At 45.7% G+C, this 26819-nt stretch overlaps 1 protein-coding gene across 2 annotated transcripts in view; it reads left to right on the forward strand.

Moving 5' to 3' along the window:
• The window catches only part of FERMT1 (FERM domain containing kindlin 1), a 98623-nt gene extending 75885 nt beyond the window's left edge, over positions 1-22738 (forward strand). For both annotated transcript variants that reach the window (XM_077485495.1, XM_077485494.1), the window contains exons 12-15: positions 131-352; positions 6755-6879; positions 12240-12381; positions 19226-22738. In XM_077485495.1, the coding sequence (XP_077341621.1) occupies positions 131-352; positions 6755-6879; positions 12240-12381; positions 19226-19399 (663 nt within the window). In that variant the 3' untranslated portion in view covers positions 19400-22738. The remainder of the gene's footprint in view (positions 1-130; positions 353-6754; positions 6880-12239; positions 12382-19225) is intronic.
• Positions 22739-26819: the final 4081 nt, after the last annotated feature.

The raw sequence follows: 26819 nt of genomic DNA on the forward strand, positions 1-26819 counted from the left end.
TCCGTCGGACTAAATCCGACGGGCAAAATCCGACGGATTTGGTTGGCAAAATCTCCGACCGTGTGTACGTGGGCTAAGAGATCGTTTTAGCTTTAACAAATCATAACCAACCATTCCCGGTTTCTTCCAGGAAAGCCAATATGCCAAGTGGATGGCAGCGTGCATACTTGCTGCAAAAGGGAAGACGATGGCGGACAGCACCTACCGATCGGAAGTCCAGAACATTCTCTCATTTCTGAAGATGAAAGACATGAACACGACAACACCCATACCTTCTGACTTTGTAAACGTGGACATTAAACCGGAGTGTTATGTGTCACCAAAATATGTAAAGAAGTACAAAACCAAGCAGGTATGTGATGACCCTTTTCTAGCTGCATACATTACTAACTCCTCCACTGACACCGGTCCCAGTACAGTGATGTCACCTTTACAGTCACATACAATGATGTCATCATGTAAGCTACCAGGACATCTTCTCTCTTACATAATGTTCAATGCCACTGAACGTGGAACAAAACATGACTAAAGTAATTGTGAGCAATTACATTTTTTATTATTGCAGAAGAATCGCTTACCTGCCTGCTTGCTGTCTTCCATTGAATGCACACTAAGCTGCACATGCTCAGCTCAGTGTGCATTCTTGGCTAGACGTGCAATTTGGTAGAGTAATAGCATTGATCTCTACTAGCCTCATGTAACATGTTCCCAGTTTTGAATTGTCTTCAGGAGAATATCACCAGCCTATAATATATCCTGTACAGTGCTGGGACAAGGTCAACCAGCGCCCAGGGAAAAGAAGCCAAACTGTGCCCCTTCATTACGGGAGTGGATACAGAGCCTAGTCTTGGGAGGGACACTGCCAGAAAATACGTTTTTTTGCGGGCAATTTATCAGGGAAATGGCTGGTGTTGGAGCTTCAATCATCGTGGCACCATGGTTGTTATGGTGTCAGGATGATTGAAGCGAATTATTTATATTATTAAATTGTAATATAAAATGAAATGGTTAAACTCACCATAAAGCAGAACCAGTGGGAGCCCTGTGCGTGTCACTTGCCACCCTCGCCTGCCACTAAATGTGGATTGTCACTTGCCACATCACCTGCCACAAGTTGCGGATTGTTACTTGCAACATCACCTGCCAAACCTTGCGGATTGTCACTTGCCTGCTAAGGCAGTGTTTTACTTGTCTCTTGCTTTGTCCCACCCAGAGTCAGGCAGCAGAGAGATGATGTAATCGCTCTGCTGCCAGTGCTGCCTACACAGTGAGGGCGAAAGTTACTGCCAGCTTGCTCATTGGCCAGCCCCCTGCTCACACACCAAGCTGCTTAGCTGACTGCCTGCTCTCTCAGCCGAGCCACCCGTCCATTCACACACCGAGCCACCTGGCAGCCCGGCCCACCCGCTCTCTCACCTGCACGCCCACTCACACATCAAGCCACCTGGCAGCCTGGCCCATCCGTGGGGCTAGCTGCTCTCTCACTCGCCCAGCCCCCCACCCGCCCGCCCGCAACAAATTTCTTGAGGGGGGCAATTGCCCCGTCCCCCCCCCCCAGATCCATCCCTGCTTCATTATGTGTGAGCTTTAAGTGGTTGTAAACCCTTAAAAAACAACTTAGATTAAGGCTTACCTGTAGGTCCAAGAAACATCTCCTAAACCTATACGGTTTAGGAGATATTTACAAAAAGACAGCCACCGCTGTCTACGGCGCATGCGCTGTAGACAGCGGCACGCAGCCGCACTGGGTAGGCCACAGATCGCGGCGATATGCAGCTTGTGTCGGCTCCTGTGCGCACGCGCGGGAGTGGCGTCATCGCGGCTCCGCCGAATCACAGTGCCGGAGCAGCAAGACCCAGAAGTCACTCTGGGATACATGGCAGCGGCTAAGAGGAAGACGGAGGCCCGCTTCGGGGGCTTCGTTCTCAGGTAAGTTATTCATCATGAGCTAGTATGCTATGCATACTAGCTCATTATGCCTTTGCCTTGCAGGGTGTGTTTTTTTTTTTGCCTTTACTTCCTCTTTAAGGCAGGCATGTCCAAAGTCTGGCCCGCGCGCCAATCGCAGCTCACATTCCGGTTTTGAACAGCCCGTCTGGTTATTTGGACATATATATCTCTTTTGTGGCCCCCAACGATCTCCCCGCATCGGGGGGCCACAAGCGATATATATGCTGGCTGCCTTGGAGGGGACAGGAAGGAGGTGGGATGAGTGCCGTACACACAGGAGAATTTCCTGTATACACGGTGGCCTCTGTATGCTCCCGAAAACAGTAGTTTTTCCTGTATGTTTGTTCATGTATTTCCCTCCAAGGCTGCAGATGGATGGGCATCAATCAGGCTGCACTGATGACATTGATGGGTGCTGCATTCATGTCAATGCTGGGTGTGGCATTCATGGAAATGGGGGTGCTGCACTGATGGAAATTGGGGTGCTGCATTCATGGCAATGATGGGTGCCGCATTCATGGCAATGATGGGTGCCGCATTCATGGCAATAGGGGTGCTGCACTGATGGCAATGGGGGTGCTGCATTCATGGAAATGGTGGGGCTGCATTCATGGCAATGGAGTGCTGCACTGATGGCAATGGGGGTGCTGTATTTAGGGCACATGCGAGGCTGCAGATGGGCATTGACCCTTATTTTGCTTCACAGTTCTTTATTTAAAATTAAATTTTTGTTTCCCTGAAACTTCCCCACTTAAAGTGAAGGTGCATGTTATACGCAGATAAATACCGTACATTAGGGATGAGCCGAACACCCCCCGGTTCGGTTCGCACCAGAACTTGCGAACGACCCCCGCGTTCGGTACGAACGTTAGAACCCCATTGAAGTCTATGGGACTCGAACGTTCGAATTGGAAAGTGCTAATTTTAACGGCTAATATGCAAGATAGTGTCCTAAAAAGGGTTTGGGGACCTGCCTCCTGCCTCAGGGGACATGGGTCACTGCAAAAAAAAGTTTTAAAAACTGCCGTTTTGGCGGGAGCACTGATTTTAATGACGATTAAAGTGAAAAAAAAAAAGTGAAATATTCCTTTAAATATGGTGCCTGGGGGGTGTCTGTAGTATGCCTATGAAGTGCCACGTGTTTCCCGTGTTTAGAACAGTCCCTGCACAAAATGACATTAAACGGAAATAACACCATTTAAAACTGCTTGCGGTTTTAATGTTATATCTGGTTCCTGCAATATGGTTGAAAATCATTCAGAAAAATGGCATGGGTAGCCCTCCCTGCCCATTACCAGCCTATTTGGGTCTTGTACACATATTAAGGGGAACCCCGTACCCATATTAAAAAAGGAAATGCGTGTGGCCCCCAGGCCCTATATACTCAGAACAGCAGTATACAGGCGGTGCAAACAAGACAGGGACTGTGTAGGTTTGTTGTGTTAAGTTGAATCTGTTTGTCATTTTCAACCGGTACATTTTTAAAGTGTAGCTCCAGTCAAAAAAACTATCTTTAAGCTTTTTGGAAAACATAGGGAAGGGTTATCACCCCTGTATAATTTGTTTTGTCGTCCATCTTTTTTCATCTCACTTGCTGCTGTCTCCTTGCGTTTGCAAGTAGGAGATGTTTGTAAGTTGGATGTTTGAAAGTAGGGGCCTGCCCTATATTATAGCGGTATGTACTGGGTACAGAGCACGCAGACAGCACGCACTATCTCCTAACACTACTGACTGCAAGCTCTATTATTAACCACTTGTTAGCCCAATGTTTGCATAAAGTGAAAGATGAAGTTATGCTGAGTAAATAGATATCAAACATGTCACTCTTCAAAATTGCACATGCCCGTGGAATGGCGCCAAACGTCGCTACTTAAAAAATCCCCATAGGCGACGCTTTAATTTTTTTTTTACTGGTTACATGTTTTGAGTTGCAGAGGAGGTCTAGGACTAGAATTATTGCTCTCGCTCTAACATTCTCGGCGATACCTCACATGTGTGGCACATGCGAGCACATGGGGACATGGGCGCTTTAATTTTTATTTTATTTTTTTATTGTTCATTTTACTTTATTTATTTTAGTTTGACATTTTTTTCCCCAAAAATATATTTTTGATCACTTTTATTCCTATTACAAGAAATGTAAACATCCCTTGTAATAGGAATATGGGATGACAGGTCCTCTTTACAGTGAAATCTGGGGGGTCAATATGACCCCACATCTCACCTCTAGGCTGGGAAGCCTGAAATAAAAAATAAAAAAAAGATTCTGGCTTTGATCGTACTGGCGAGTTGGTAGAAGCACCGGAGGGCGGTGATGGGTGGGGGGCGTCTATGGCTGGGTATTTCAGGGTATCACCGATGATGGCTGGGTATCTCTGAGTATGGCTGGGTATGGCAATTTATGGCAGGGTATTACAGAGTATTGGCGGGGTATTGGCGGGGTACTACAGAGTAATAGCAGGGTACTTCAGAGTAATGGGGGTTACTGCAGAGTAATGGCAGGGTACTGCAGAGTAATGGCAGGGTACTGCAGAGTATTGGGGGGTACTGCAGAGTAATGGCGGGGTACTGCAGAGTAATGGGGGGTACTGCAGAGTAATGGCAGGGTACTGCAGAGTATGCACTGGTATTGCAGAGTATTGGCAGGGAATTGAGGGGTTAAATTCGGTGAGCAGCGATGTGGGCACTGCAGCTGCAGCCCACATCGCTGCTGACACCGATCTCTTTCCCCTCCGCTGTACCGATCGGTACAGAAAGGGGAGGGAGGAACAGGCGTCATAACATGACGCCGGTTTGTTTCCAAGTGATCACTCCGTCATTTGACGGAGCAATCACGTGTTAAACGGCCGCTGTGAGCGTCCGTTTACCGTGATGCGCCGGGTCCTGTGGACCCGGCGGTCACGGATGCTCTCGAGTGCGCAGTGCATTGTGGTCCGCGCGCGCGTCACTCGAATTTTGACGCGAACGGCCAAAACGTTCGGAATTCGCCGAACGCACGAACAGCCAATGTTCGAGTCGAACGTACGTTCGACTCGAACACGAAGCTCATCCCTACCGTACATACAAATAAAACACCGAGCTCATCTCTTCATCACACACAGCCACAAAGGCAAGAGAATTCTTGTTGGGCAGTGTATTAGTGCTTGAACAAACATATTTAGACCGAATTTTAATGGTTAAAAGAATCTCACGCATGTTCACGTCATCAAATCTGGCCCCCTTTGAAAAAAGTTTGGACACCCCTGGCTTAAGGGATGCTACCCCCAGCAGTCGCCTGCTTGTCAAAATGCCTTGTATCAGAATGAGCTCACTGGCGTCCCCATCCATACAGTAAACCCCTGCACCCAGGGCAGCCGCCCCTCCTTCCCACTGCTTGTCCTGTCCCCTAATCCTCTCCACACTCTGACCCTCATTTCCTCTATTAGGTCTGCAGTTTCTGATAGTCCTCTCAATTACATATACTGAGCATTATGAGTGGCCCTTTGGTGATGTCAGGGGCCACATTTGAGTCCCCCTTCAGCTCATGAGTTGACAACCACTGTCATAGACCAAAAGTACAGAGCCAATCATCACACATGGAGGGAGCTGCCAATCATAATAAATAGGTATTTATTTCCCATAATTATCAGCTTCATCTAGTGGCCATAATGTGGTATTTTCCTGATTAATTGTATATGACTAGACATGTGCACTGCCGAAAAATGTGTTTGTTTTAGTTTTAGTTTTATTTGTTTTTTCGAAAATTCGAAAAATTCGGAATTCGGAAACTCAAAAACTCGTAAATTCGAAAATGCAAAATAAGAAAGGAAAATCAGAAAAAATAGAACTAAAATCCAACAATCCTAAATAATTAACTAACTAATTATTAACAATAACTAACTATTCAATTATAGGTATTGGAATTTCCTTTCAAATTTGGCTGTGAGTGAATGTAACGAATATGAACTTTTCTGAAGTTACAAATTATCCGAAATAATGAATGCCTTATCTAAACAAGCGAAATAATCCTAAATAATAATTCGTTTTTATTATTATTGTTATTCATTATTATTAATTTGTTACCATCCATTCGTTTAGATACGGCATTAGGTATTACGGATAATTCGTAACTTTGGATAAATTTGTATTCATTAACTAACAGCTAATATTTCCTAAACCGTGCATCTTTACAACCACTTTAAAACTTCCCTCATTTAGAGACTGAAGTTCATTGCTTTAATCTAAAGAACAAAACGTTACAATGTTTATCGTTAGCTCAGCAGCTGAGGAATGTTGTGAAACTTGCCAGACTGCCTGTTTTTTTTTTGGGGGGGGGGGGGTTTGACAGCTGTCGGCTTGAGCAGAGAACTCTGCATAGAATCGGGAAAATGCTTTGTTAAGATCGCGAGGGGGGGAAAGAATTCTTCCTTGAATCTCTGTGCATTTTGTGTATTTCTCCCAGATCTGTTCAGCAATCCAGTATGAGACTTTAGCTGCCTGTAATAAGGACCGGTCACTGCTGCCCTCTCTCCTTGAGCAGGATGACTGGTCTTTGTCTCCGTCCCGCCTCCTGTCGTTTTCTGTAGGCAGCCTGTAGTGGGTGGAGCCTGCTGAGCCCCTCCCACTGTTCTGCTCTCTGCACAAACTTTGTATAGTGATGATGTCACTGCACCTTTTACAAAGTCATTTCTGGGTTGGCAAAGGCATTTGGTGCACAAAAAGGGGTATTTTTTAACTATTGAGGAATATATTTAAATGTAGGTTTTTCAGCTGAAATTATATTTTTTATTTAATATTTTATTGAGGTTTTGTTTCTGTTCCATAGTTAGTATCTCGTATTCTGGAGGCACAGCAGAATATTTCCCAGATGCCGCTCATAGAAGCCAAGATGAGGTTTATTCAGGCGTGGCAGTCTTTGCCGGAGTTTGGCTTGGCCTACTACATTGTCAGGTAAACATTTCCCTATTTGTACTGATTAATGAGCTCCAACCTACAATTCACTGAATGACACAGGATTGCTCGGATTCCTTTCATTGTAAGTCTTATTATCTGAAGTAGAGCTAAGGGCAGCGATCAGGAGTGTAGGAATTATACCCCATTCAAGTGCAACTGCCCCGCAACCACGAACAACACACGTGGTTATTATTATTATAATACAGGATTTATATAACCAGTTCTAAAAATCAAATTATGAGATGCTGACTTAAACAATTAAAGTGTCAATATAAATAGACATATATCATGCAACAATAAATGTCTGTGGTCACCTGTGCCAAATCAATATACTGAACTCAATTATACTTTGTTATATTTTAATATGATACTCCTGTAAAAATGTTAGTATTATTGCAAAATTGTTATATCTAAGATCCAATAAAAGCTTATTGTTTAAAAAATTATATACGGTATCTCACAAAAGTGAGTACACCCCTCACATTTTTTGTAATTATTTTATTATATCTTTTCATGTGAGAAAACTGAAGAAATGTTGTCACATGAAAAGATATAATAAAATATTTACAAAAAATGTGAGGGGTGTACTCACTTTTGTGAGATACTGTATATGTCATAATAAATCTATTATACCACTTAAAGCGGAGTTCCGGCTGAAATATGACCCCTAGAATACTCATGCCTCGTGCAATGTAGCAAAGGTATGCTGTTAACTATGCCCAATTTTCTATCTGTGCAGCATTGCTTTCTTACTTTGTGAAGTTTCTGTGCACAGCGCGGCCATCTCCAGTGTGGGCATCTGAAGCCACAGTGTCCTTTTTCCTGGATTTCGTGCATGCTGGCTACCCAGCATGCACCTGCCAATGTTGCGCATGTGCAGTGCAGTGCAATTTTGGTCAGCTTGACCAAGATTTTCCATAAACGCCGATGTTAAATGTTACTGGAGCAGTGCAATGCCAAGCTGGCCAAGAATTTCCATAGACGCCAATGTTAAATGTTACTGGAGCCGTGCAACGGCAAGCTGGCCAGGAATTTTCATAGACGCCAATGTTAAATCTTACTGGAGCCGTGCAATGCCAAGCTGGCCAGGAATTTCCATAGACGCCAATGTTAAATGTTACTGGAGCCGTGCAATGGCAAGCTGGCCAGGAATTTCCATAGACGCCAATGTTAAAGTGGTTGTAAAGCCTAGGACAACAAAAACTAGCACATTATGAATTACTTACCTGAGATCGAAGCCCCTGCAGCCGTCCTCGTACACTGCTCCGGCAGCCGACATCGCTCCCGGAGTTACTTCCGGGTAATTGCGGGCTCCAGCGCTGTGATTGGCCGGAGCCGCGATGATGTCACTCCCCAATACAGCATGCTTCATGGAGGGTGGACAGATATTCTCATCTCTTTTCCATTGGGCAGGAGGCTAGATGGGTGTAGTGTATGGGGGGGGGGGGGGGGTGTGCAGCCAGTCTAAAAGTGCACACAGAATAGAAAAATCTCTCTTGTCTCATGGCTCTCTTGCCATCGAGCCCATCTGAAGGATTCTGATCACGAGGACGACCTTACGTAAAGTATCATTGATGTTCTTTAGTTTTATATGCTCTGTAATATTTTCCTTTAGTGTTTTTATGTTAGCGTTCCTATTTTCTTGGGAAATAAATAATGTTTTATTAAGCAGTGTGTTTATTTAATAGCTAACCTTATTTTATTGTATCATCACCAGTAACATAACAGAGCTTTAATAGACTAGCTAATTATAGGAATAGACAAGTTAATACGTATATGGAATAAATAGAGGGAAACCATAACCACCCACCTAATATTTATTTCAGTTCCTAACTCAAGCGTAACAGTTCTTTCAGATCCACTACAACTGCCTTTTGTAGTTCTTCAACACTGAGCTCCCGATCTCTCACTATACCCTCTTATTCACTGACTCTGAATCCGCTGAGCTCCTCCAAGGTTTCTGGTGGTATCTCCCCCAAACATCACCCATGCTTCCCTGCTGGGTCCCCAACTTGGCACTCCAGATACTTCTCAAGCTTCACCCCTGCTAACCGGCAGGGTCCCAGGCTTGACTCACAAGGCTGCCCTGCAAGCGTCTCCTCCGTGGGTTGGGTCCTTGACCTGATCACCACCTGAATTTTCCCGATTCTCCACTGTGCCCGTTCGGTGAGAATATGGTCTTTGGTAAAGGTGGTTGGTCCCTTTGTGAGCACATTACATTAATGAACTTGGGATCTGCTGAATGAGGGTACTAATAAGCATGAAATCTGCTGAACAGTGGTACTATTGAGCTGGGGATCTACTGGATGAGGGTACTAATAAGTTCTAGAACTGCTGAACAGGGGTACTGATCATTTGGAGAGTTGCTGAACAAAGGTACTAATAAGCTGGGGATGTGCTAAACAGGGGGTAATGATGAGCTGGGGATGTGCTAAACAGGGGTAATGATGAGCTGGGGATCTGCTGAATGAGGGTACTAATAAGCTGGGTATCTTCTGAACAGGGATACAAATGAGCTGGGGATCTGCTGAACAAGGGTACTAATGATCTGGGGATCCATTGAACAGGAGTACTAATGAGCTGGGAATCTGCAGAATGAGGGTACTAATATGCTGTAGAAATGCTGAACAAGGGTACTAATGAGTTGGAGGTACCAATAAGCTGGGGATCTGCTGAATGAGGGTACTAATAAGCCGGGGATCTGCTTAACAGGGTTACTAATGAGCTGGGGATCTGCTGAATAGGGGTATTAATGAGCTTGGGATCTGCTGAACAGGGGTACCAATGAGCTGAGGATCTGATGAACAAGGGTACTAATAAGCTGGGGATCTACTGAACAGGGGTACTAATAAGTTGGGGATCTGCTGAACAGGGGTACTAATGAGCTGGGGATCTTCCAAACAGGGGTATTATGAGTTGGGAATCGGCTGAACAGGGGCACGAATGAGTTGGGGATCTGCTGAACAGGGGTACTAATGAGTTAGGTATCTGTTCAATTAGGGTACTAATGAGCTGGGGATCTGCTGAGTGGGAGTACTACTGAGCTTGGGGTCCTACAGGATTTGCCAAGCTTCATCAAAGCTTAAAAAAGAAGAATCACAGAAGCATTAAAAACACATCAAAAAAGCATGTTGACGCTGTGTTTTAATTCATGCTAAACTTAAAGCAAGTGTAAATGAACTCCAACAGTTTTTCTGCTTTTCTGACTTCACTTCTGAATTTATTTTTTCTTTGGTGAATATTTATCACCTTGTTCATGTTTTTCATTTATTATTCTTTTTTTTCATATGAACTCAGTGAATGAAATCTTTTTCCAGCTTTGCATAACGGAATGTCCAATACAATGCTACAGTTACGGCTTTCTTTCGGTTTTAAGGTCCCCGTAGTCGTTAGCACACTGTTATCATACACTGTTTGCCGACACATGGCCTGTTCCAGAAATGGAACGCCGCAGCCTGTGACCGATGTAACCCAAGAAATAGCAGGGGTGTCTTTATAAGGGAAAATTCAGCAGGTGCAAAAAAAAAAAAAAAAAATGATAAAAAAAAAGAACAAAGGCCAAGAAGAAGAGAGGGCAGGAAATAATAGAAGTAGGCCGCTAGAAAAAAAAAAAAACAGCACAAAAAGGAGAAAGATGTGAAAGTTGCTAAAGGTGTAAAATACGAAGGAGGTTACTAAAACGATGATAATAAAAACTTAAAAAGAGAGAAGAGGACAAAAGGAATTCTGAATAAAAGGAAAGGAGTTGCTTCTGAAGTTTTAGCTGCATTTTATTTTTGTTTCACAGATTTTTTTCTGTCTTTATTTGATGTGCAGATAAAGCTAAACTGTAGGCAGATACAAAAGACATCACAAATGTGCCTCTGTAATCATTCAAATATTTATTTTTTTAATATTAACAACTTAAGGACTGAGCCTCTTTTTGAGATCTGTTGTTTACAAGTAATAAACAGTTTGTTTTTGCTATAAAATTACTTAGAACCCTAGAGAATAAAATGGCGGTTGTTTCAATCGTTTATGTCACACCGTGTCTGCGCAGCGGTCTTACAAGTGCAATATTTTTGGAAAAAAATTTTTTTTTTGAATTAAAGAATAAGACAACAGTAATGTTAGCCCAATTTTTTTGTTCTATTGTGAAAGATAATGCTACGCCGAGTAAATAGATACCCAGCATGTCACTCTTCAAAATTGGAATGACGACAAACTTTGGCAGTTTTGAGTTACAGAGGAAGTCTTTTGTGAGAATTATTGCTCTCGCTCTAATGCCTTGTACACACAGTCGGACATTCTGACCACAAAATCCGTCTGATTTTTTCCGACGGATTTTGGCCAAAACTTGTCTTGCATACACACAGTCGGACAAAGTTGCTGGAAAATGCGATCTTTCGGAACAAGTTGACGTTCGTTACGTACGACGGGACTACGTAGAGGCCAGCAGCCAATAGCTTTCGTCTCGTAATTTATTCTGAGCATGCGTGGCACTTTGTTCGTCGGAATTCTCTATACACGATCGGACATTCTGACCACAAAATCCGTCTGATTTTTTCAGACGGATTTTGGCCAAAACTTGTCTTGCATACACACAGTCGGACAAAGTTGCTGGAAAATGCGATCTTTCGGAACAAGTTGACGTTCGTTACGTACGACGGGACTACGTAGAGGCCAGCAGCCAATAGCTTTCGTCTCGTAATTTATTCTGAGCATGTGTGGCACTTTGTTCGTCGGAATTCTCTATACACGATCGGAAAAAGTTCGAATCGGATTTTGTTGTCGGAAAATTTTAGATCCTACTCTCAAACTTTTTCCGTCAGAATTTCAGACTGAAAAAGTCCGATAGAGCCCACACACGATCGGATTTTCCGACAACATAATCCGATTGGACCTTTTCCGTCTGAATTTCCGACCGTGCGTACAGGGCATAAGAATCGCGGGGATACCTCACGTGCGTGGTTTGAACACCGTTTTCATATGCGGGCATAACTTACGTAGCTTTCGATTTTTTATTTTTTTTTACATCCCTTGTAATTGAAAAAAAGCATGACAGGACCTCTTTAATGTGAGGCCTGGGGTCAAAAAGACCTCAGATCTCCCATTTTCACTTAATTGCAATAAAAAAATAATTTTACATTCATTGGGAAAATCATGAATGTAAAAAAATAAAAATAAAAAGGCAAACAAAATGACACTTTATATTCTTATCAAATAAATATATCACATTGTATGTTTGCTGCACGTTGCAATTGTATATACATATTGCTTGTTCCTGCGTCCATACAGCTGTCTTGTCATTAAATCATAAAATAAAAACGTGTTGCTGTGTTCGTATGAGTGTTATAACATGTTTTCCTTTTATAAAGATTTCGGGATCTCAAGAAAGATGAAGTACTTGGAGTTTCCTACAACAGGCTCATCAGGATCGATATGACGACGGAGAACCCCATTTGCACCTGGAGGTTCTCCAATATGAAACAATGGAATGTTAACTGGGAAATCCAGCAGGTGGGAAGTTTTATCTCCCCCAGTTCACCTCGTCATTCTTTCTGCTTCTTGTGACCACTGATGTGTAGCTCCATTCACACGTGATATATATATATATATATATACTGTATACCCCAATGTAGCTGCGCTAGGTGAACCACTCTGTTTTTTTTCAAAATCACAAAAAATGATTACCGAGTGTTTTTTTAATTCCTGGTCCTGGGGTGCCCCTCCCTTAAAAGAGGAAAAGAGCTGCATGACCCACATTACTCTAATGGGCACTCGAGATTATCAGTGCCACTTATTAGTGCCTCCTCTTCAATGCCTATCAGTGCCCTCTCATCAGTGCCTATGAGTACAGCTTATCACTGCCATCTCATGAATGCCTATCAGTGCCCATCAGTGCAACCTCATCAGTGCCCATCAGTGCAACCTGAATCTGTCTAAAAAAAAAAAAAAAAAAAAAATTATATGGGTACAGTGTTGCATGACCACGCAATCATAATTGAAAGTACTGAAAATTGGTCTGTGCAGGAAGAGGGGTGAAAGTGCCCAGTATTGAAGTAGTTCATGTTATATATGTTTATATTGTATTTTGTTTTTGGTGATTTATATTGAAACACTGGGTAATCATATTTTTAAATAAGTGATTTAAAAATTAAGAGAAGTTCACCTAGCACAACCACTCAGCCACAGGGAGGGGAAGAGAGCTCTGCCAAGAGCACGGCCAGCGGTGATCCACCTGTCCTCTGCTTCTCCACTGATAATCCCCCTTTCCTCTGCCTCTCCACTGCCAGTCCCCCTGTCCTCTGCCTCTCCACTGATAATCCCCCTTTCCTCTGCCTCTCCACTGCCAGTCCCCCTGTCCTCTGCCTCTCCACTGATAATCCCCCTTTCCTCTGCCTCTCCACTGCCAGTCCCCCTGTCCTCTGCCTCTCCACTGATAATCCCCCTGTCCTCTGCCTCTCCACTGCCGACCCCCCTGTCCTCTGCCTCTCCACTGCCGATCCCCATGTCCTCTGCCTCTCCATTGCCGATCCCCCTGTCCTCTGCCTCTCCACTGCCGACCCCCCTGTCCTCTGCCTCTCCACTGCTGATCCCCCTGTCCTCTGCCTCTCCACTGCCGATCCCCATGTCCTCTGCCTCTCCATTGCCGATCCCCCTGTCCTCTGCCTCTCCACTGGTGATCCCCCTGTCCTCTGCCTCTCCACTGGTGATCCCCCTGTCCTCTGCCTCTCCACTGCCGATCCCCCTGTCCTCTGCCTTTCCCCTGATAATCCCCCTCTCCTCTGCCTCTCCACCAATAATCCCCCTGTCTTCTGCCTCTCCACTGGTGATCCCCCTCTCCTCTGCCTCTCTATTGCCGATCCCCCTCTCCTCTGCCTCTTCACTGGTGATCCCCCTTTCCTCTGCCTCTCCACTGGTGATCTCCCTCTCCTCTGTCCTACTGACCCCCTGTACACTGCTATACTGATTACTGTACAGTCCCCTGCTGAGCTCCCATCCTTTGCCCTGCTGACCCACTGTACACTGCCCTGCTAATTAACCTCCCTGACGGTATTCCTGAGTGTGGCTCAGGGTGGATTTTCAGTACCAAAAGCGGTAACCCCGAGCCACAGCGGGATCGCATCACAGGATCCAGGTACAGCTGAGGCCGCGTACACACGCGGGGACTGTTCGCTCAACTTTGTCCGCTGAACAGTGTTTCGGCGGACAGTCCGCTCGTGTGTGGGCTTTCAGCGGACAGTTTCAGCGGACAGTCTGCTGAACAAAGTTTTTCGGAAATTCCGAAAAACTGTCCGCTGAAACTCTGTTTCAGCGAACAGTCCCCTCGTGTGTAGGCTTGTTCGTCAAACTAAGTTCCGCGCATGCTCAGAAAAGATTTACACGCCGAAGTTTGCATTGCAGTGTATAGGACGTCGTATTTTTCGTCCCGTCGTACGTGCCGTTCACGTCATCGCGCACGGTTTCAACGGACTGTTCGTTCGTCGTGTGTGGGCAAGTCCGTCCATGCTAATTTTGAGCGGACTGTCCGCTGAAACTGTTTGACGGACAAAGTTGAGCGAACAGTCCCCGCGTGTGTACGCGGCCTTACTTACCTTGTCCCCAGGATCCTGCGAGCGTTGCGACGCACGGGGACGGAGAACGGTGCCAAATTCAAAAAGTGAAACACACAGTCTACATACAGTAAACTGTAATCTTACAGATTACATTACTGTATCAAATAATTTCACATCCCTTTTGTCCCTAATGCTTTGTCCAGTGCCCTGCATGCACTTTTATATTATAAATACTTTTCTTTCTGCCTGGAAACTGGAGATTGTCCATAGCAACCAACACCGTCCCTTTACATCAAAAGCGGTTTTGGACCAGCTAGAAAACAGCGATAATAAATTAGAATCACTCGCAGAATTGAGCGATAGCGAATTGTGGGGAAATTCATCATCAAACACTAAAAATAATGACAGCGACAATTCTGCAACTGAGCAAATTTCAGTGTTTTTGATTAGATTACATTATTGAATAATTGTTGTTATTATTATTATATTATTATTTGTTATAATTATTTATAGTTATTTATTATATTATAATTAATGATTTCTTGTTTCAAACTTTATCATACCCGGCATGTCTACTAGACTCTTGTTTGGACAGAGTTAGTCCTAAGAATTGCAGGCCTACAATATTAAACTCCAAATTTCCATGCAAAAGAATTTTGAGCATCAAAAATCTGAAATAATCATACCGCCAGGGAGGTTAATGTACAATCCCCTGCTGACCTCCCACCCTTTGCCCTGCTGACCCCCTGTTCACTGCCCTAAAAATTAGTTGCCTCTGTACACTGCCCTACAAACTGCTGACCCTGTCCTCTGCCCTTCTGACCCCTGTACACTGCCCTACAAACTGCTGACCCTGTCCTCTGCCCTTCTGACCCCCTGTACACTGCCCTACAAACTGCTGACCCTGTCCTCTGCCCTTCTGACCCCTGTACACTGCCCTAAAAACTGCTGACCCTGTCCTCTGCCCTTCTGACCCCCTGTACACTGCCCTACAAACTGCTGACCCTGTCCTCTGCCCTTCGGAAACCCCTGTACACTGCCCTACAAACTGCTGACCCTGTCCTCTGCCCTTCTGACCCCCTGTACACTGCCCTAAAAACTGCTGACCCTGTCCTCTGCCCTTCTGACCCCCTGTACACTGCCCTAAAAACTGCTGACCCTGCCCTCTGCCCTTCTGACCCCCTGTACACTGCCCTACAAACTGTTGACCCTGCCCTCTGCCCTTCTGACCCCCTGTACACTGCCCTACAAACTGCTGACCCTGTCCTCTGCCCTTCTGACCCCCTGTACACTGCCCTACAAACTGCTGACCCTGTCCTCTGCCCTTCAGAAACCCCTGTACACTGCCCTACAAACTGCTGACCCTGTCCTCTGCCCTTCTGACCCCCTGTACACTGCCCTAAAAACTGCTGACCCTGTCCTCTGCCCTTCTGACCCCCTGTACACTGCCCTAAAAACTGCTGACCCTGCCCTCTGCCCTTCTGACCCCCTGTACACTGCCCTACAAACTGCTGACCTTGTCCTCTGCCATGGCGACCCCCTGTACAATGCCCTGCTGACCTTCCATCCTCTACCCTTCTGACATTTTTTACTGCACCCCCACACCAGACAGGCTAGATCTGGCCCTGGATGTAACTAGGTAAAAATTGCCAATACCTAAACTTTACCTACATTTTTAAAGACTGCATACTACAACATAGATTTGGGGGCAGTGAAGCTGTACTTGTTTAGCCTTACGGCAAGTAATATCACTTTTTTTTTTTTTTAGGAAAAAGACTGTGATTAGAATGGTGTCCTTCATTAGGCCGCGTACACACGCGCGGACTGTTTGCCCAACCTTATTCGTCAAACAGTTTCGGCAAACAGTCCGCTCAAAATTTGCATGAGCGGACTTGCCCACACACGAGCGGACTGTTTCAACGAACTGTTTGCCAAACAGTCCGCTCAACTTTTGAAATGAACGGACTCGCCCACGTAAGGCGGAGGCAAATCCGCCCATTTCGAGCGCATGTACAGGTAGGCGGGGCCCGCGAAGGAGACGTCGCGGGCTCCGCCGCCTGGAATGGGCTTAAAGGGGAACCCCAACGCCGAAAAAAATCGGCGTGGGGGTTCCCCCAAAGTCCACACCAGACCCTTGTCCGAGCACGCTACCCGGCCGGCCAGGAAAGGGGGGCGAGCGAGCGCGCCCCCCCTCCTGAGCCGTACCAGGCCGCGTGCCCTCAACATGGGGGGGTGCCTTGGGGAAGGGGGGGCCGCGCGGCCCCCCCACCCCAAAGCACCTTGTCCCCATGTTGATGAGGACAAGGGCCTCTTCCCGACAACCCTGGCCGTTGGTTGTCGGGGTCTGCGGGCGGGGGGCTTATCGGAATCCGGGAGCCCCCTTTAAGAAGGGGGCCCCCGGATACCGGCCCCCCACCCTATGTGAATGAGTATGGGGTACAATGTACCCCTACCCATTCACTTGTGAAATAAAGTACAAAAAAAAACACAACACAGGGGAAAAAATATTTTATTGCACAGCTCCGGGGGTCTTCCGTCTTCGGGGGTCTTCTCGCCGGACTCCTCCGCTATGTGTGTGTAGCTCTTTTACTAGCGGAGGAGTCCGGCTTTCTTCCTCCCCGCCGCCGGCCTCTTCTCCCGACTTCGGGGGTCTTGTCCCCCTCTTCGGTTCTTCTGCCGGGCCACCGCGCCTTCTTGTAGCTCTTTTACAGGCGGTGGCCCGGTCTTCTGTCGCCGCTGTCGCTGTCGCCGCCTTCCGTTCTTGTTCTTCTTCTTGTTGTTCTTCTTCTTCTTCCCCCCACCCCAAAGCACCTTGTCCCCATGTTGATGAGGACAAGGGCCTCTTCCCGACAACCCTGGCCGTTGGTTGTCGGGGTCTGCGGGCGGGGGGCTTATCGGAATCCGGGAGCCCCCTTTAAGAAGGGGGCCCCCGGATACCGGCCCCCTACCCTATGTGAATGAGTATGGGGTACAATGTACCCCTACCCATTCACTTGTGAAATAAAGTACAAAAAAAAACACAACACAGGGGAAAAAATATTTTATTGCACAGCTCCGGGGGTCTTCCGTCTTCGGGGGTCTTCTCGCCGGACTCCTCCGCTATGTGTGTGTAGCTCTTTTACTAGCGGAGGAGTCCGGCTTTCTTCCTCCCCGCCGCCGGCCTCTTCTCCCGACTTCGGGGGTCTTGTCCCCCTCTTCGGTTCTTCTGCCGGGCCACCGCGCCTTCTTGTAGCTCTTTTACAGGCGGTGGCCCGGTCTTCTGTCGCCGCTGTCGCTGTCGCCGCCTTCCGTTCTTGTTCTTCTTCTTGTTGTTCTTCTTCTTCTTCTCCAGGCGATGTTGACACGTCGCTCCCTCCGGCCGGAATGCCAGGGACACGCTCCGCTGCCACTTATATAGTGACAATGGGGCGGTGTCACATGGTATATGTCACATGGGTTGGTCACATGGTGACCCCGCCCCCTTACGATGTCATAGTCCCCATGTGACATCAACCCATGTGACCAACCCATGTGACATATACCATGTGACCCCGCCCCATTGTCACTATATAAGTGACCGCACAGCGCGGCTCTGGCATTCCGGCCGGAGGGAGCGACGTGTCAACATCGCCTGGAGAAGAAGAAGAACAAGAAGAAGAACAAGAACGGAAGGCGGCGACAGCGACAGCGGCGACAGAAGACCGGGCCACCGCCTGTAAAAGAGCTACAAGAAGGCGCGGTGGCCCGGCAGAAGAACCGAAGAGGGGGACAAGACCCTCGAAGTCGGGAGAAGAGGCCGGCGGCGGGGAGGAAGAAAGCCGGACTCCTCCGCTAGTAAAAGAGCTACACACACATAGCGGAGGAGTCCGGCGAGAAGACCCCCGAAGACGGAAGACCCCCGGAGCTGTGCAATAAAATATTTTTTCCCCTGTGTTGTGTTTTTTTTTGTACTTTATTTCACAGGTGAATGGGTAGGGGTACATTGTACCCCATACTCATTCACATAGGGTGGGGGGCCGGTATCCGGGGGCCCCCTTCTTAAAGGGGGCTCCCGGATTCCGATAAGCCCCCCGCCCGCAGACCCCGACAACCAACGGCCAGGGTTGTCGGGAAGAGGCCCTTGTCCTCATCAACATGGGGACAAGGTGCTTTGGGGTGGGGGGGCCGCGCGGCCCCCCCTTCCCCAAGGCACCCCCCCATGTTGAGGGCACGCGGCCTGGTACGGCTCAGGAGGGGGGGCGCGCTCGCTCGCCCCCCTTTCCTGGCCGGCCGGGTAGCGTGCTCGGACAAGGGTCTGGTGTGGACTTTGGGGGAACCCCCACGCCGATTTTTTTCGGCGTTGGGGTTCCCCTTTAAGCCCATTCCAGGCGGCGGAGCCCGCGACGTCTCCTTCGCGGGCCCCGCCTACCTGTACACGCGCTCGAAATGGGCGGACTTTCCGAGCGGGAACAGTCCGCTCATTTCGAAAGTACAGCGGACAGGCCCACACACGGGCGGACTGTTCGCTCAAACACAGTTTCAGCGGACAGTTTTTCGGAATTTCCGAAAGACTTTGTCCGTCCAACTGTCCGCTGAAACTGTCCGCTGAAAGCCCACACACGAGCGGACTGTCCGCCCAAACACTGTTCAGCGGACAAGGTTGGGCGAACAGTCCGCCCGTGTGTACGCGGCCTTAGAGTTTTCTGAGGCAGATATCAAATGTAGATCTCTTCAACGGGAAACAGAAATTGTTCATTTTCTGTTTAAATTATAGAATATATGACATCATACCCATTGTTATTATTAATATATATTAATGCAAGTGTTTTTTGTTTTTTGCCTTTCAGGTTGCCATTGATTTTGATCCCAATATATCTATCGCCTTTACATGTCAAACTGCAAGTTGCAAAGTGGTTCATGAGTACATAGGAGGGTACATCTTCCTCTCTACCCGCTCCAAAGACCAGAATGAAACCTTGGATGAAGAACTTTTCCATAAACTTACTGGAGGCCAGAACTGAACCAAGGAGGTCAAATTGTGGGAAACAGGCCAACGCCATTCCCATCTAATATTTGCAAGTACAGACTTTGCAATAGGCCAAAGAACATCCTCAAAACACAGTGTACCTGATCACTACACCTAAAGCCCAAAAGTTACAGAAAAATAATGTCTCTTCAGATAGACATAGATCTAACAAATACCATTTTTATAGTCTTAACCCCATTTTCCTGATTAGCAAGTGCACAATCTAACTATGACTGCACAGTCCAATAGACACCAGACTTTGACCATACTAGCCCGTGGACTTCATAACCTAACAGACCTTGGTCAGACACATCCAGCCTTTATACCCCAGCTCTACAAGTACATGTGAGGACACTTGTGCAAAAGGATATAGCCTTTACTCATTTACTTCAGCATAGTGCACTGGAGATAATAGAAAAATAGAAAAAGATATTTTAAGGCGCTGTAATGTTCGCCTCAGTATGTGTGGTCAGGGAATATAGCTAGCATAGTGTAGCTTCACCTATAGGAGCTCAGGTGCCCTTAAGGCAAGCAGACCTACTGGTGCTTGGTTGTCCCAGGCCTTATATGCAATGCTATTTTTGCTGACCAGGAAGTACAGGGGGATGGGCAAAGTGTGAACACAGCGTATCTGTGGTCCCACGAGTATAGGTATCCGCAGAGGATGGCTGGAACGGATGCCTTGTTAGGAACACGGTCACTGGAACATGCAAAAGGGCCAGTACAGGTGGCAGGGAGAGAGGTAGTAGACGGGTCCAGGTAGCAAGCAGAAAGGTGGTTGATAAACAGGCAAAAGGTCAGTCCAGGCAGCAGACTAATATGTGGTCAGTATGCAGGCAAGGGGTCAGTCCGGGCAGGAAGCAAAAACATGGTAGATAAACAAGTAAAGGGTCAGTCCAGGCAGACAGATGCATGGTCAGTATACAGGTAAGGGTCAGTCTAGGCAGCAGTCAGATACATGGACATTTTACAGGTAAAGGGTCTGTCCAGGCAGCAGCCAGACACATGGTCAGTCTACAGGTGAAGGGTCAGTCCGGGCAACAGTCTGATACATGGTCAGTATACAGGCAAAGAGTTTTTCTAGACAGCAGGTGAGATACATGGTCAGTATAACTTTTTGAAGGCCATCCAAAGACAATAAATATGGGCAGCCCTATTCACAGTCAAGCCATGAGCTTAAGGTGTATTAGATAGTATTAGTGTTTTGTACAAGTGTTTTGCTTAGTGTATCTGTAGCCAAGACATATTATATTTATTTTGGATAAAGTAGGGAAGGGTTAGATCCTCTTGAAGGTTTTCTGGCTGTCTGGATCTTACTACCTGGGATATTGACCTGCCTATGTACTACTGGGAAAATGTACCTTTACTTCTTGTCAGGGCCGTCTTTAATGCAGGGCAAACAGGGCAGCTGGGCTTTATCATTGTTGTGGGGCCTATTGCAGCTGCCTTCTGAGCCTGCGCTGCCCACAAATATTTTTCCACGTGGAGCCGATGCAGCAATTTCCGCTTGCTTCTTGAGCCCGTTAATTCAAGCGGCTACGCTGTGACAGGAGATAGGCAAAGTTGTGGGCTGTACGTGCCACAAGTCATGCTTCTCCCTCTGTTAGAACTGGAGCTACTGTGACAGGAAGTGAGACAGAGCAGCTCTGTGTTCCCCTGCTCGCCCTCTTTTCTTCGGTCAGCAGCGTGGAGATCAAACACACAGACCGGGCTATGTGTGGATTCTTCTAACCCTTCTCTTGTCAGCAGGAAAAAGATTAATAGCGGGGGCAGGTCCGACCGGAGAAACTTGCAGAAGAGGGCACAGGGTAAGTTGCTGGCAATTAGTGAATGGTGTTAATGTGCAGTAACCTCTCTAGCAACCAATCAGTATATGGTATTAATGTGCAGTAACCACTAGCAACCAAATAGTGAATGGTAATAAAGCACAGTAACCTCTCTAGCAACCAATCAGTATATGGTATCAATTTGTAGTAACCTCTAGCAACCAACCAGGGAATGGTATTAATGTGCAGTAACCTCTAGCATCCAATCGGGGAATGGTAAAAACGTGCAGTAACCTCTCTAGCAACCAATCGGTATATGGTATTAATATGCAGCAACCTCTAGCAACCAGGAAATGGTATTAATGTGCAGTAACTTCTAGCAACCAATCACAGAATGGTAATAACGTGCAGTAGCCTCTCTAGCAACCAATCTGCAAATGGTATTAATGTGCAGTAACTTCTAGCAAACAATTAGTGAATGGTAATGATGTGCAATAACCTCTAGCAACCAATGGGTGAACGGTAATGATGTGCAGTAACCTCTAGCAACCAATCAGTGAATGTGGACCAGTTCTTTATGTGTACCTTAGTAACTTTTTTTTAGATAAAGCCAGCCATAGACAGTTCGCATCTCGGCCAGTTCAGCAGGAACTGGCCAAGATTTGAACCATGTATGGGCAGGCTGAATGTACCATCTATCAACTTGGGTACAACCAGCCTGCCAGATTTGACATGTGACGATTGCTAGCCGCTAGCCATAATCATGTATTCTGCCGGTGGGTACAGCTTCCCCTGCTGGGAGAACACAATGGTTTTGCAGGAGGGAATCCCCTGTCAACACTGTATTAATGGGGGAATCTAAATATTTTCTTTCCTGCAACCTATTGCTCCCTCTATAGCTGGCTTAAGTGTGTGTGTGTGTGTGTGTGTGTGTGTGTGTGTGTGTGTGTGTGTGTGTGTGTGTGTGGCGGGGGGGGAGGGGAAGAAAATATTTGCCCAGGGTCCAATCAATATTAAAGACGGCCCTGCTTCTTGTTCGAGAGACACAACATGAAGATAATATGGGAGATTCTCATCTTAGACAGTTGTCCCTGAACAGGTGTCCCCATTGGAAGATTTACCTTGTTGCTTGGTGGCTGTAAAATTTTTAAATTGCCCTTCATTTTTCACCTCCAACTAGTACAAATAAGTACATCTCCCCAATAAAAACCTAGCAGTGGGTCTTAACCCTTACACTGGTCTATCCAAAACTAAGAGAAGGCATAGAGATAGACTCTGCAACCCCCTCCCCCCTTCCCAAAAAAATAAAAAAATAAAAAGTCCTCTTCTGTATATAGTCATTTTAAGTTTTGGCGACCTTTGTGAAAAAACACAAACCATCACCGAGTGTATTTTTTTAAATATTTTTTATAAATAACTTATCAGACTTCATGAACTTCTCTAAGTGAGAGACATAATGCAAATTTTGGTGAAAATACAAATATTGGGAGCAAAGTCAATTTCTGTAAAAAGAAATATTAAATGTATATGTACTTTTTAAATACTGTAATAAAATATTTACAAATTAACTATGAGTGATTCTCAAACTGTGTGCTGTGTGAGATTTGCAGGTGTGCCGTGGGAGCTTTGAAAAATATTTAAAATTGCTAGCGTTTTGAAACCTTGAACATATCAAAATATTAAATGGTAAATCAATGTCGGAATTTAAAAAAAAAAAGTAACACATATAAAAACGTAATATCTGTCAGTCTCTCATTCATTGGTTCCTTTCATAACGTGAGAGTTGTGCGAGATCTCGGGAGAAATCGATCGCACTAATTATATCATAATAATAGAGACAGTTCCATTCCAACTTTGAAGCTTATGAATAAAGTTTGTTCATCATTTAGCGATGGAGAAATACTTAATCAAGTCTAGAGATGTGAAGGCCTGGAAAAAAAACGGAATTTTTTTTTTTTTTTTAATTGGAAAAATTAAAAAAAAAAAAAAAAATGGTGGAATATTTTATTTTAACATGATGAATAAAATATTTTAAAACAGGGTGTTCAAATATTTTTCAAATCATTTCTAAAAAAAAATGTATGATATCAGATTATTCTAATTTCTGTGCACTGAGTGAGGACAAGCAAGTCCTAGGTAACAAACTGAACCCTCCAATGCAAGAACAGTATACATTTCTTCCTTTAGGAGGCGCTGTGCTGCTATTGTAACAAGAAAAAAATTTCAGTTTTGCTTTTGCATGTTAGTGGGTGTGTTTGGTTTGTTCTGTCCTCTTCACTAGGCCTCAAAAGTATTGGAAAAAAATACAGAGCAACAAAAAGGACCTGAAAGTATATACTTAATTAAAAAAGGTAAGAGTTTACATTTATCTGATTCTGAATCCAGAAAACTGAATCATTTAGCTACATTCGTTTAGCTTTATAAACTTTTGTGTAAATAATAATTTAATTACCAGTAATCTGGTTCTTCCCCCACCCCCCACACACACCCATAGATTAGTGTCTTCTTACAAAGTAGTCATTTTTTTTTTTATCTCCTACTCCCCTCAGAAAAATGGTGAGACCAACATCTAGCATATGGAGGCATTTCCACATTACAAGTTCTTCTGAAAAGAAAAATGTGATTACATTCTTGTATGTAACAAGTGTCCTGTAGATATAAAAAAAATCCTTCATGGATCGAAGTGAAGAGGACAACAATGATGACAATGCACATAGTTTTTCTCAACGCTCTCGTAACAGAATGACTTTGAATCTTAAAAAGACAAAAAAGGGCTAATGTAGCATTTTTTTCAATTTTCCGTCGGAAAGTCCGACTGTGTGTACAGGGCATTAGGGATCTGGATCTAAAATTTTCCAAAAACAAAACCCAATCGTTTAAATTCCGATCATGTGTAGACAATTCCGACGCACAAAGTGCCACGCATGCTCAGAATAAATTACGAGACAAAAGCTATTGGCTACTGGCCCTCTTTATAGTCCCGTCGTACATGTGTTACGTCACCTAGTTCTGAACGATCAAATTTTCCGACAACTTTGTGCGACCTTGTGTATGCAAGACAAGTTTGGGCCAAAATACGCAGGAAAAAATCTGATGGATTTAGTCGTCGGAAATTTCGACTGTGTGTACAGGGCACTAGAAGCTAAATATTGTTATCCTCTGTGTCCATGCACACTACTACTAGGCTATTAGCATTTTTTGATCTTCAGCTTCAAGGAGCAGAAAAAAAAATGTTTTTGTAGAGTTTCTTGGAGAGTTTTCCAGCTGAATGATCCTAGGTGCTCCTGATTGCTTCTAAATGCTACTAAAATGCTAACACCTTATTTAAGTTTTTTTTTTTTTTATTGTGTTTTCCAGCAGAAAAATGTGCTAAATGCTCCTAGCTGCTCCTAATGCCCCATACACACGATCGGACTATCCGGCGGACTTAGTCTGGCGGACAAACCGCCGGACTTTGCAGCGGAGGTCCACTGGACTTTCCGAACGAGCAGACTTGCCCACACACGACCGGACTTTGGTGACTTTTGAAATGAACGGACTTGCCCACACACGGAGAAAAGTCAGTTAATTTTGAACCCGGCTCAAGGTAGACGGGACTAGCGAAGAAGTACAATGTCGCTGCCTCCATCGGCGAGATTGACACGTCGCTGGTCCCGTCACCTGGTATGGACTTAGAGGGGAAGCATATCCATATCAGACCCTTATCCAAGCACACAGCCGGGGCCGGTCAGGAAGGGGGGTGGGGACGAGTGCCCCCCCCCTCCTGAGCTGTACAAGGCCACATGCCCTCAACATAGGGGGGTGCTTTGGGGAAGGGGGGCCCTGCGGCCCCCCCACCCCAAAGCACCTTGTCCCCATGTTGATGAGCACAAGGGCCTCTTCCCGACAACCCTGGCCGTTGGTTGTCGGGGTCTGCGGGAGGGGGGCTTATAGGAATCCGGGAGCCCCCTTAAATAAGGGGGCACCCAGATCCCGGCCCCCCACCCTATGTGAATGAGTATGGGGTACAATGTTGAATCAAAACCAAAACACTGCGCTATCAAAAAAACAATAAAAGCAGCTAACACACTAAAAATTTATATTTTAGTTCAAATAGCATATAAGAAAAAAGTGTTGCGCTAAAATTGAAAAAACAAATGTGTGCAAAATATCACAAGTGTGACACGTGTGTTTTGCCCAATATAAATTCCAACAATTATTTACAAAAGAAAAACGTAATGTATACAGTTATAATGTGAACATATATGTAAAGAAAAAGTCCTTTAGTGGAAAACCAGACGCCGTCCCCCTTGGTGCAAATAGAAAAATCAAGATGTCCTCCAATCCATAGGAATATTGAATGCAAACACCCTGGTGCCAACACCACCACCCTAAACAGCTGTAGGCTTACCGACTCCTATTGACCCAAGCGAACATACGCTCCAAGGGTCAATTACGCTTTGATGTAATACGACTGAGGGGCGCTCCGGCCAGCAAACATTGGAACTTGGGACTCAACGCTGAAAATCACTTCTCAGGCCAGGTTAAGCAAGAAACCAGTAATTGCAGAACTGGTCACCCTCCCCAAGAAGACCATACAAGACAAAAGAATGGGGCCAAATAGTGTAATTCCATAAAACAAATCAATTTATTAAAAAGTTATCAAACTTACATTTATGCAGTTGATTAAAAGCTTCTCAAATAAAGAATGGCAGCAGTGGAGTCCTTCTGACGCGTTTCGTCTCCTTAGACGTCGTCTGGGGTGTGCCTCCACTGCTGCAGTACTCACTTTTATAGCCAAATAGGACCCATAATTGAAATTCCCCCTCCCGATGTGAGTACAAGTCACTTCCGGTTTAGGCCCAAAGATGGCCGCCTGGCGTATGTTTCAAGCCTCGTTTTGGAGATCGAATCTAAATTCCACCATAATATATAGATTAGTTTATTTATAAACAGTAATAATCAATAGTAGTTGAATAATGCCTGATGTCACCCCCTCTATACACATGGTTTATCTTCTGATTACACACGTGATACATTACTTAATCACATAATAGAGAGGGAAGTTGATTTGCCCTTAAAGCGGGAGTTCGGCCGCTTTTTTTTTTTTTTACAGTCAGCGGCTACAAATACTGCAGCTGTTGACTTTTAAAATGAGGACACTTACCCGCCCAGCGCGCCCGCGATGTCGGCACCCGAAGCCAACCTCTCAATCGTCTCTCGGGTGCTGCCGCCGCCATCTTGGGTATGGGAATCAGGAAGTGGAGCCTTGCGGCTTCACTTCCCAGTTTCCTACTGCGCATGCGCGAGTCGCGCTGCGCAATAAGGATGGTCCCAGCTGTCCCTGGGATCCGTGTGTTTCCCAGCGGACAGCGGGGGACCCGCAGGAAGTGGCGTTAATATCTGCAGATTCTGCGGATATCTATGCTGGAAGTGGGTGCAAATACCTGTACTGTACAGGTATCTGCACCCCCTTCCCCCCTGAAAGGTGCCAATTGTGGCGCTGGAGGGGGGGAGGGTTCCGATGAGCGGAAGTTCCACTTTAGGGTGGAGCCCCGCTTTAATGTGATGACCCGGAAGTGACGCGGCGAGCCATTCGTCGTCACTCACAGGACACATAATGCAGGGGGAAGTTATTTCTCCATTAATGTAATGACCCGAAAGTGACGC

The sequence above is a fragment of the Lithobates pipiens genome, unplaced genomic scaffold (genome assembly GCF_037356315.1).
Source record: "Lithobates pipiens isolate NorthernLeopardFrog02 unplaced genomic scaffold, aLitPip1_a1.2 Scaffold_18, whole genome shotgun sequence".
Classification (NCBI taxonomy): Eukaryota; Metazoa; Chordata; class Amphibia; order Anura; family Ranidae; genus Lithobates; species Lithobates pipiens.